The following is an 11,432-nucleotide window of genomic DNA, read 5'->3' as shown; positions in this document are numbered from 1 at the left end:
TTTTGGCTTTTGTTGTTAATATAGTTAGATATGATTTACAATGTCAGTAAGGAAATATGTTTACGTGAATGAACGGTTCATATGGCTCCGTTATTTTGCGGTTTATTAAAGATTAAAACCTGTTTACACACATCGGCCGATTATTTCATCGACACAATTATTGTGTGTTCGATTGAGTCTTGATTTAAGCATAAAGGATGAGATCTTTTCAAAATATCGTATTTGTTCATATGCAACAAATTATTAATTAAACATGCATCAATTGAAATGATAGTAAACAATTACACATACATTAATCAAAAGGGCTTTGAATAGCGCGAATAAGAGATACACGACCCATTAATCGCGTAAACACAAAGAACACACATTTTTTTTTTGTTCTGAGCGCCACTTGGGAACTGAAATTGGCTTTATTATAACTAATCTTTAAAGAGATGTGAAGCCGTTGTTAAAAGGCGGTGTAATATGTCAATATAATGGTGGTCATTCGTTATTTCGCATAATTGAACTGTGGATTATAAGGGAGAGATCGCCAATGCACAATACGAAAATGCGAAAACACGATGCGAGAACACAAGATCACGATGTAAGATCGCGAGATCACAATGCGAAATCTAAAAGGTTATTTTTTGATCTCACACTGTAATCTCGCGTCTTTGCATCTTCATGCATCTTTGCATCGCGTTCTCGCCCTTATTATTTTGCAACGGTCGAAAATGCGAGAACTCGATGTTAAAACACGACAATAGTATCGCGATACACATTGTGTAATCGCAGTCACGCTTCGTGGTCTCGCAATCTAGCATCGTATTCTCGCACCTTTGCATCGTAATCTCATAATCAAACATCTTGATTTCGTATTTCCGAAACTTGTATGGCAAGGAAAACACGATCCAACGTCATCTTATAACGATGCGACAAAGAGAAACAACTATGTTAGCTCACGATATTAATATAGCAAGTTTTGCACAACGTTTAAAATGCAATTTTAAATTTAAAAAGCCTCAATAGACAAATGGTAGCGGCTTTTTCCAAGGTGGTGACCCCAGCTTTATTCATATTTTGTGTTTATGTTGGTTTGTATTGTGCTGTATTGTGCTGTTTTGTACTGTTTTGGCAATCGGTCACTTGCCTTAAATAAAGGACCAACTAATTGTTTTTAATGAAAATTCAATACTGCTCCAGCAGCTGGAGTTTCACTTCTTTATATTGGATATTGCTTTCGAAGGTTCTGGGTTCGATTCCCGGTTTTTCTTAAAACTTCTTGCTTTTATATTTTTTTTCCATTCAAGTAATTAGTATATCCTTGCTCGTACACAGAACTATTATTTCTTAAAGTATTTTCAATAAAAATAGAATGCTTTTCTGAGAATTTGATAAAAGTCCATACCCGATGTGTGCTAGCATTTTATCTAACGAATCAAGTCCTTATACCCCTTTGGACACACTCGACGTTATATTGTACCTCATAAACAATAAAGGTCTTTGTATTAAAACACAATCTTTGTAAATGTAATTGTTTACTGTGCGCATTATTGCATCTGTTCATCTCTTACACTCGTCTTCTATCAATTGTATGAAATATTTACTGTTAAAAAAATCATCTTCATTTCACTTCCTAACCAAACAATTTTGGAAATTTCACCATTACGAACTATTTTTTGGGTCAAGGGTTTGTTCAAAAACGGCCTTTTATATAATACTCAGTCGCAATTATTTAACATGAACATCTTGCACAAGTATCCCCGCATTGCGATTGTGGTATAAATGTAACCATAAAACTGATGCACGTTTTCACTTGTTAGTCGCATACCCCCCGCATGAAAAGTTTGTTATCAAATGAACGTATATAGAAACATAAATAGTGTTTGTAGAAAAAAAAATACGTACGATCACATCATATATGTCCTTACATGGCTAATTGATTTTTCGCCGTCGAAATACATGTTAGCATTTGAGTAATACGCAGTTTTCTTTCCACACATTTAAGTCACACTATTAGTGCCGCGTAATGCGAAAATGTGTCGTATGACGTAGACGACCATCGTAGCTCAAGCCCAATTGCCCAGTATGAGCAAGTCTGGTCGCATGTGGTATAAGACCCATTTTCGCATGACGCGTGTCTTTGAAAATCTCAATGTGTCTTGTAAATTGAACATCTAGCCACGAACATTTTCGATTAAAAATTGAAGTCTCTCTTTTTTTTTATAAATGGCAAACTGGCAAATGTCGATGGCCTATTCTGGATGACAGGAAAGATTTCCAGACAAGCTGACCGACAATCATAAATATGCGATTTCCCTCTTATCATGACACTATTCTATTTCCGTACGTTTTTCTCACCATGCATTTCTTTTCCTACAATTCCTGTTATGTTATATCTTGAGATCAATACTGAGTTATCAACATAAGGTCTTCTTCGAAAGTCCATACTGTCTTCCCCAGACGATGTACTACTATCCGCAACCGGACCCTGACATTCTGCGAGATGGTTGTTTATGCGTAACTGTAACATGATAAAAATGTGTGCCTATATGTCGTATAAACATGCAGAGAGTAGTCCGGATTTCTCTACAGTAAGCATTTTAAATCCTATACAAAGATGGCTACGGGATTTCTCCCAAATAAGCTAATTACAAATTTTCGGATGTCTTTAGTCGGTTCTAGTGGGTGTAAATATCCATAACATTTAATAAGCTGTTGAGCAATGTCGTTTAAGTTGAAAAGCTGGGTTAACAGCTAATCGAGCATTGATATGACATGTCTGCGCAAATGCATCGGAAGACTCGATTGCGTAGTTCATACTGTAATCTTGAGTTTTTGACCTATGCTAAGTCGAGATTGTGAAGATGTTTATAATTCACCGTGACTTGTTACTGTAATTATAAAATGTGCTGCTATTTACAGTTTTTTTTTTGATGATTTACTATGATGTACATCGATGAACTTCAAAAAGAAAGTGTCATACCGTGGCTATAGATACAATTTTCAGAAATCAATTGTCCGATAAATTCCAATTATTCATCACTTAAGCATGACATAAATTAGTCTGAATTATGGCACATCTTACAGCAGTGTAAAAGGAGATAAATACTCTTTTAACAAGACGAAAGCGTGAATGTCCGACTATGAACTTGTGCATGTTCTATTTAAATGTAGTGTTGTTTTTGTATTTATAACACAGTAAATATTCAATAATACTCTGCATTATTTGCGATAAGTGGTAAGTTTTATTAAAGTTTGCTTAATACAGGTCTTGACAGGATATCTCTGTTATGGACATTATGCCTTATCTAACACTAGATGTCTTTGCTTTAATCTTACTGTAGCACTTGTGTAGCACTTGACGTTTATAATGAAGCCTCACAATTAAATTCGGCAAACACTCCAACATTTTGTCTGCGAACATGTTATCTAACGAATGATAGTGGGCAGTTGTAGGCATTGTTTAAATGCTAAATGGTTACGGCAAACATGGCGTGGTCATTTATTTGTTCTTCATTTTTGTGGATACTTATCGACCATAGAGGTAAATTTAGTTATGGATAGCAATAAGATGTTTGTAACTGTGTGCATACTGAGCGGGTGCCATGACTGTTTATTTCAATACATTAATATTTATATACCATAATTTGTTTTTAAATAAACAGATTTGCATCATTATTAATAAAACTGTTTTAATATAACGGTGTATTGCTTGGCAGGGTTCAAATTGCTTAGATAATATATCTAAACGTAAAACAATATCAATATTAAGTTTTATTTCAGGAAATGTCGCGTCACAAAACTGTGGCGCAAATCTTCATGGTGATTCCGGTTCGTTTTATGCACCTTTCTACCCAAATAATTACAACAACAACGAAGATTGCGTATACAGAATCGTCGTAGCTACAGGGCACAAAGTGTGCGTCATTATGAATAATTTTGAATGTGAAGGGTGTTGTGACTATTTAGATTTACATGATGGCCAGACAACGTCCGCCGTATTAAAGAGGTATGGTGATTATCGAGTCAGTTTGTCAAGAAGTATCCATTTTGAGATGCATGTACTATTTCGTAGGGATACGATAAACGTCGGTTTAATTGCTTACATAAATAAGTTGTTAAAGCCTTAAGAGGGCTATGGATCGTTTAGAGATATTTAATTTGTGATGACATAAAATTAACAGCAACGATAATAGTGTGACAAAAATTAAAACACCGACCATTATAGTAGTTTTGCAATTAAAAGTCTATATAGTTTGTAAAATTTTGTCGCGTTTTATAAAAGTTGTTTTGAGGATATTAGGTATTCATAATTACTTAAAAGACACAATTATCCAAAATACTACCTAAGCATAAACACATAAATAGATAAATAAATAAATGAACGTCTTTGAAAACGTCTCTCAACATTTTAACAGTATAACACTCGCGTGTGTGATAAAATATTGTAAATTGTAGAGTTAATCACACTGTTCCTTATATTTATTTATTGTCAAAACGTGATCTAGTTATACCGGTATCATGTAGGTATTATATGTTTTATAGATGAACGATATTATTTGTTATTAAAAATCTACCACCAAATCAATTTCCGAGGCCTACGACACGAGTACTCTGACATTATGTGTGTACTAATCAAATCAGGCGCCACATATTGGCTTTATATTTATTTAAAATCCTATTATGGTCAATTCTGGGGTAAGTGGGTGCTTTCTTCTAGCCCTCGGACCGGTTATACCCCCCATCCAATCTTTGCATTGGCCGTTCTAATGCGTTGATCTAAGTTTGTCTCAGTTTATGTCTATATTCGGTGATGTGCTCTTATATGCATATAGTTGATAAGACTTAAAAATTCTCTCCTGAATCAAAGTTTTAGGTTTCATCCTTTGTTATATTTTAGATTCATGAATAGATTGCCAAATGAAAATGAGCCCGTGTGTTCATCCGGAAATCAGCTGACGGCCGTTTGGCACACCGACTTCTCAGTTGTTAATCGAGGATTTTTTGCACAGTTAATATCTGTAGTGGATCGTATGTATGAACGGATATCTTTTTTAAATCTTGTGATTGTTAAAAAGAAAACACCTTATTTCAGTTGATATTTATCATGTTGCCATAAAGGCGTGGGCAATAAAAAAGTGCATAATTTAACAATAGTCATAAGCAATCTTATAAAAAATAAAATAATGTATGCCAATTCTCAAAACCATGTCTTGCAAACGATTTACAGCAGGCGATTTAACTAAAAGGATTAGTGTTTTGTTGCATGCATGTGTTTTATTGTTGAAAAACTTACATGTACGTAGTATATGTTTTAGAATGCATGGGCACCCCATCGATTCCAAATGGAATAGTCTCTCAACAAAATGTGACTGAAGTATTTCACCTTACATGCCTTCCGTGCGGCAACTGGACATTTGCCGAATGCAACCCAGTGGGTATGTACACATATAAAAATACTATAAACTATTTAGACTGTGCAAAATCGCAAGACATGTAACGATGTTAAACTGACACATTTTACATAATTTCATAATTTGAATATATATATATATATATATATAAACATTTTTATATTTTGTTTATATTGTGACATATTTGTTAAAAATGGTTATGTTTATACATGTGTTGGTGACATTTTTATAAAATGGATATGGTTTTATATTATTTTACATTACATAGTAATACCGTAGTTTAAGAGGTTTACGACGTTATTGATATTATAGTGCATAATAAACTAACAGCTGATCAAAAGCAACACAAGTGATGTGAACAATTCACACGTTTCAAATTACGGTAGGCAAACTGCATACCATTAAACATATCAAATATCAACTAGGTTAAATCGCCATTTACATGTTAAAATGTACCAACCCCTGCATATACAGTTATTTGATAAAGAATGTAGTCAATACATAGAAGAGTATAGTATTTGCCGCCTTAATGACTATCTGCGTGAAACATTCAAATAACGTTTTCCGTAAATTGACAGATTGTAGATTACCGCCGCAAATTTCAAATGGGCATTTAGCGACTTATTCGTCTACTCTGTACCCTTCTATAATCAAGCTGCAATGTGACCCTGGTTACGTACTCAGAAACCAGGATTTCATGCAATGTCAGAGCAACGGATCATGGTCTTTGGTTTTATGTTCCTTAATCGGTATGTGCATTGTCGGCGTTGTTTTGATGAGAAATATACATGGACACAACTAGGACAGCATTAACATATAATGTTTAAGTTAAAGTTATCATGTCGATGGAATGTGGTAATGATATATACGCTAGCATACTTATGGTCATTTAGACCAATTATTAAAATTTGGTGTGTTGAATCGGATTTTTGAAAATGTGGACCATGGCATCGATGTGCATATCATCCTGAAAACTAAATGTTTACATACCTCAATTTGCCATTTGTTAGGGACTCAGTTCTTATGACATGTGCTTCCGTAAATCATTCCTTAAATGACTCTGTCACACAAATTGAGATGAGATGGCTTTTTGTAAATAAAATGGAATCTGTAGTCGATAATCATATTCGAAGTGTGTTCCAATAAGTAAAAACATTAATTAGAAAACATACTTCATGTTAAGATTTTTTTTCACAATTAATACCACGACTCACAGTCATTGTTGTTTTATTTATTATTTCAAGACTGCGGGCTGCCGCCATCATTAGCTAACGGTATGGTGGCGCTCAGAAACAATTTGACGACATTCACGTCGCAAGCAGAAGTATCATGCAACCCTGGTTACTTTCTAAACGGTAGTTATAGTATCATACATCGCACTACACAGGGAAGATGGACTCAGGATTCGTTCAAGTGCCTACCTGTTGGTGAGCAACGATGTAACTTTTTAAAAACCCTTTTTGATGCGTTTTTATAGAGTTATGTCGAATTTAAGGATGTGGGTCTTACACTAAAATATAAACTATGATAAGCATAAGAATCTCTGATTTATCTTAGATTTTATTTGGTCCATATCAGATGCTTTCTTGAATAATTTTGTACTCTTCATTAATCTGCTTTCTCGTGGCCTCGGCAATGTGTCAACACGACGTGTAATACCCACGATCACTGAAAGCTTAAACAACAAGGATAGCCTTAATCAACATTTATTCAGTGATAAATAGTTTAAAACCCCTCTAGGTTCCCTTGAACCATCGGTCGTTCAGACAGTAAATAATAAAGACATTAAACATTTTTGAACAAGCAAATATTTGATGGAAGTATTATCTTCGGGCGTTCGGTACTTGATACTATATTTAAGAACATTAATCGGCATATTGCAATAGGTTTTTTTGATGTTATAGTTTAGTTCGTTTAACTCTTTCATTAGGCTCTTGTTAAGCTTTGGGACAAACGTAGAATTTTGCAGCTTTCATATTGCTGAGAATTGTATATTAATTCTAAATCGCCGAAATATCAGACAATAATTTTCAAAACCCCTCATAGTCTGTGACTTTAATTACATGCAAGCCGTTTATACATGTTGCCAACTATAGAATTATACTAATTCAGTTAAATGTACAGAGAATGATACATGTTGTACACCTACATATTCTGTGTGTGTTCCGACAGTTAAAGTAATGACAAAGTCCGTCCGAAATAAATGTTATATGTTTGCCAAGCGCCCTCTTGATATTTTTTAGGTGATTAGAAATAAAAAACACAAAAAACAACCACACTTCCATTTATTCCGAAATGAACAACAATTGTCTGAGTTGTGTTCCCTTGATTTTAGCCCTATTTCATTAGGATCGAACGGTATGGAATTGTGGAAGAACCCTTCCATTCTCAAGTGATTACATTGAAACTTTACAAGTTATATATACGTACTCACCATAAAGTGTACATAAGCACGATAGTTTATGCACAATTATCCAGAAATACTAGAGGTATGTGCCATTGAACTTAACAATTTGCATGTCAGTTAGCCGTCCAAATAAATTGTCATAAGTTTATTGAGAAAACATTTTCATAAACGTTACTCAATTGATTTAAATGAACATTGAAATATGTCACAACAATGAAGTTTACTTGTGCGAGACGCAAGAAACATGCAAAGTGGGGCATACATTCCGGGTAAAATATATATCATTGCTTACAATTCGGTCTTGGAGTATTAGTCACGTTGTGACAAAGCTCCATTTGTAAATTCAATTTTAATTATTCTATTTTAATATAAACTTTGTGGTTATGCTTTGTAGAACAAATTCAGAAACTTACTGATTAAAACTAAATGAAGATGTAAACGAACGGGTATAAATTGATTAATATACATGTATGACAATTAATTATTATTTTTTGTTAATTTTGAATGTCCAGTATTAGAACCTTACGACAAGCTTACAATTGAATTGGATCCTAATACTACAAAGTCTATCGTCAACACGACGGCTATGTTTTCTTGCCCACCAAGTTCAATTTGGTTGGTTACAAAACAATAAAATTCACAATCAACGGGCAATGGACTAGACCGGTTCAAAAATGTATTACGCGTAAGTGTTTTTATTCTGAGCGTTCTTATGAAATAAAATTAATATATTATTATGTATGCATCATGGGAATTTGGCTATTTTATGTTGTTTTCAGAAACTTCTGAGTTAAGGAATGAAAAAATATTTGCTAAAAATAATGATAAACTCTTTCTTTAAGTCCGTACTACAAGCAATGCACTTTAATTCACCGCGTCTGATTTAATTAACTTGCTATGGTTTGACTTCATTTTATATTTATTAATTTTACAATATGTTTCATAACATAGTCTTTATAGTTAACGTGAGTACCAATTGTACGTCAACTTATATATATGAAAACTTTAAGAATTCGTTGGATTTGTATTTAGCGGAAAAGACTGTTAGGTCGATGTAAATACGAAAGAAAGACCCTGGCGAGAAACTCAACCCGGGACTATTGTAGTAGAAAATTGTCTAAATGGTAAATGTTATATTCATTTTTTTACTTGTATCAAATGAAAAACTTCTTTCATCTTTATTCTAGTCCATACACCATGGTAGAAGTATTCTGAGATCGGATTAAAATAATGTAGGCATTATTTGTATTACGCGCCTGGCTCTTAGTATATTGCTGGTAACATTTGCTATATGTGTGTTACGAAACAGGGAGATAATATTGAACATATTATAATTCTTTTAAACAAAATAAAAAGGGCAAATATAACTCTTGCAATATTCATATTTTTTTAGGATATTCCGGGGAAGTTAGTCGGCAATGTAGCGAGGAAGGACGCTGGCTCAACCCATTCTACAACTGCGTATCAGAACACGTTGCTAAACTAATATATGAGGTGGGTATATTTTAAATTTTATCCCATTTTCAACGCGACATTGACGGTATAACACCTTATGGAATATACTAGTCTGTATTCAACCTTGTGGGATATACCTGTCACGTGCACGGACTACTTTTTACTTAACCACTGAATGATTTTTCATAATTAATAAAGTCGAGAAAACTTTAGCTTCAAAATTATACGACCTTCAACCTTTAAATCTAGTCATATGACATAATTTTTCGCCATCCGTATAATGAATCAGCTGATTAATGGCGTCATAAAATGACACTTATTGCGTCATTTTCCCAAAAAAATTTGACGATTTATTATAAACGCAACTTATTTCACATGTACATGTACTGTATATCGACATACGGTATTTGAATTGTCAATTTATCACATTGTCCTTATTTCGTGTAATGTGCATTGTTTATAATCCATGCATATACTTTTGACATTTAAGAATGTACAACAAGCCATACAAATATCGCACAATTCATATATAATCTGCAATATTTGCTAATCGGATAGCTGTGTAAAGTATAAGACATTGTGTACACACCGGTATTACTGACCTGCAATTGTGGGTAGCACTTCTTTTACAAGTGAAAAGTAAAAGCGAAAGTAAGTCAAGTAATCGTGCTTCTGAAAATCGCTATCAGTCTTAATAGAGATTAAAAATCGTATTTAAACATATTAAATAACATTTCGTTAAACAACATATTATTTTAAACACATATTTAACACCGTTTTTCTCATTATAAAAAAATATTCATTCCTACGCGGAACTATTTTGGCGGAAGCACAAATCCCCAAATAAGGGGAATGTGATGCGTCCTAGCATAGAGGTGATAATAACGTAGTGACGTCACCATCTATGTATAGAATGAAGTATAAGATGGTTAAAATAGCACCACACTGGAATTCGGAACGTCTCATTTTGTACACGGGTATTATCCACTGATTTATCTGTTGTGTAATGGAATGTTTTCCATTTTTTGTGTATTTATAGATTAAATTATTATCTTGTACAATAAGGGCATTTACCATAGACAAATACCATTGTGCAAGTTTAAACATAATTAGTATGCAGAAATCTGCAAATGCATCCGAGTTTACCAACGGCTATTATTTGATAAACTGCTCCGGTTCATTTTAACAGCAGTAATGTACATAGAGTACATGACGTAGCGTGTGACGAAGAAGAAATTTTATCGAGTTCATAAATTCATTTGAAAATAGTGATAGGATGGCATAAGGGTCTTTTTTTAACTATGCTAAAACAATTATTAAAGACCCTAGATGCAAAATCGCCAATTATTGAGTTAAATGGATTATTAAATGGATTTTAAAGGATAATTAAAGGTAAGATACTAGATCTAGTTCGAACGTGTTTTGGTTTGTGTTTGTACTTTTGTCGTTCCCTGTTCTCGGGGAAATGATTTTAACATGGGCGCCATTGATGCATGGGATCACACACGGCATACCCATAACATAATATAAAAAATACGTTCTGCGCGTCCTTAAATTCGTCGTCCGAAGTCGGAAAACGTATTGCCCTGCATATTTAGTCAAATAAAGTGTCAGTCGCTGAAATTGTGTGTTTACTCGTCGATAGTGTACATGTAGAATCTATGTCGACATCGACATCATTTTGTCAGGAGCAATCGCCGCCATATTGGATTTTGATAATTTTCTTTCGAAAATAAAATGAATTATAGTAAAGTAAAATCTTCTTTTCGCGGTCGTAATGTGTTACAATTCGCATGCTGCATAAAATTGAATTGAGGCATATGGTGATATTTTTACTAGTTTTACAGTTTGTGTGTGAATTTTTTAAAGACTATTTTGCGTACCAGAACAAATACATTTATATCACTACGCATTCGTTAGATTTGAAGCGATTTTTAAGAATGAATTAAAAAAATTGTTAGGCTAAGATTATAAGATCTATTTATGTTAAATGTCACGTTGAAAAAAAATCAAATGGGATAAATAGAATACTAGGATTGGCGTTGAATACAGAGAAGTTTATGTTGCTCGGCTCGAACACCGAAAGCGCTCGCCAAGGCTCGCGCTCCCGACGTTCTAAGCCTCGCAACATAAACTTCTCTGTATTCAACGCTAACCTAGTATTCTCTATT

General features: G+C 33.8%; 1 protein-coding gene across 1 annotated transcript; it reads left to right on the top strand.

Moving 5' to 3' along the window:
• Positions 1-3,371: 3,371 nt before the first annotated feature.
• On the top strand, positions 3,372-8,100 carry LOC127879323 (sushi, von Willebrand factor type A, EGF and pentraxin domain-containing protein 1-like). Its single transcript, XM_052426102.1, has 7 exons — positions 3,372-3,529; positions 3,769-3,994; positions 4,886-5,016; positions 5,304-5,423; positions 5,978-6,148; positions 6,644-6,826; positions 7,735-8,100. The coding sequence occupies exons 1-7, from the start codon at positions 3,460-3,462 to the stop codon at positions 7,746-7,748; spliced, it is 915 nt and encodes a 304-aa protein (XP_052282062.1). The 5' UTR covers positions 3,372-3,459; the 3' UTR covers positions 7,749-8,100.
• The last annotated feature ends 3,332 nt before the right edge of the window (positions 8,101-11,432 follow it).

The sequence above is a fragment of the Dreissena polymorpha genome, chromosome 4 (assembly GCF_020536995.1).
Source record: "Dreissena polymorpha isolate Duluth1 chromosome 4, UMN_Dpol_1.0, whole genome shotgun sequence".
Taxonomy (NCBI): Eukaryota; Metazoa; Mollusca; class Bivalvia; order Myida; family Dreissenidae; genus Dreissena; species Dreissena polymorpha.
Note: the sequence above shows the minus strand (reverse complement) of the source record. Positions and strands in the feature narration are given on the sequence as shown.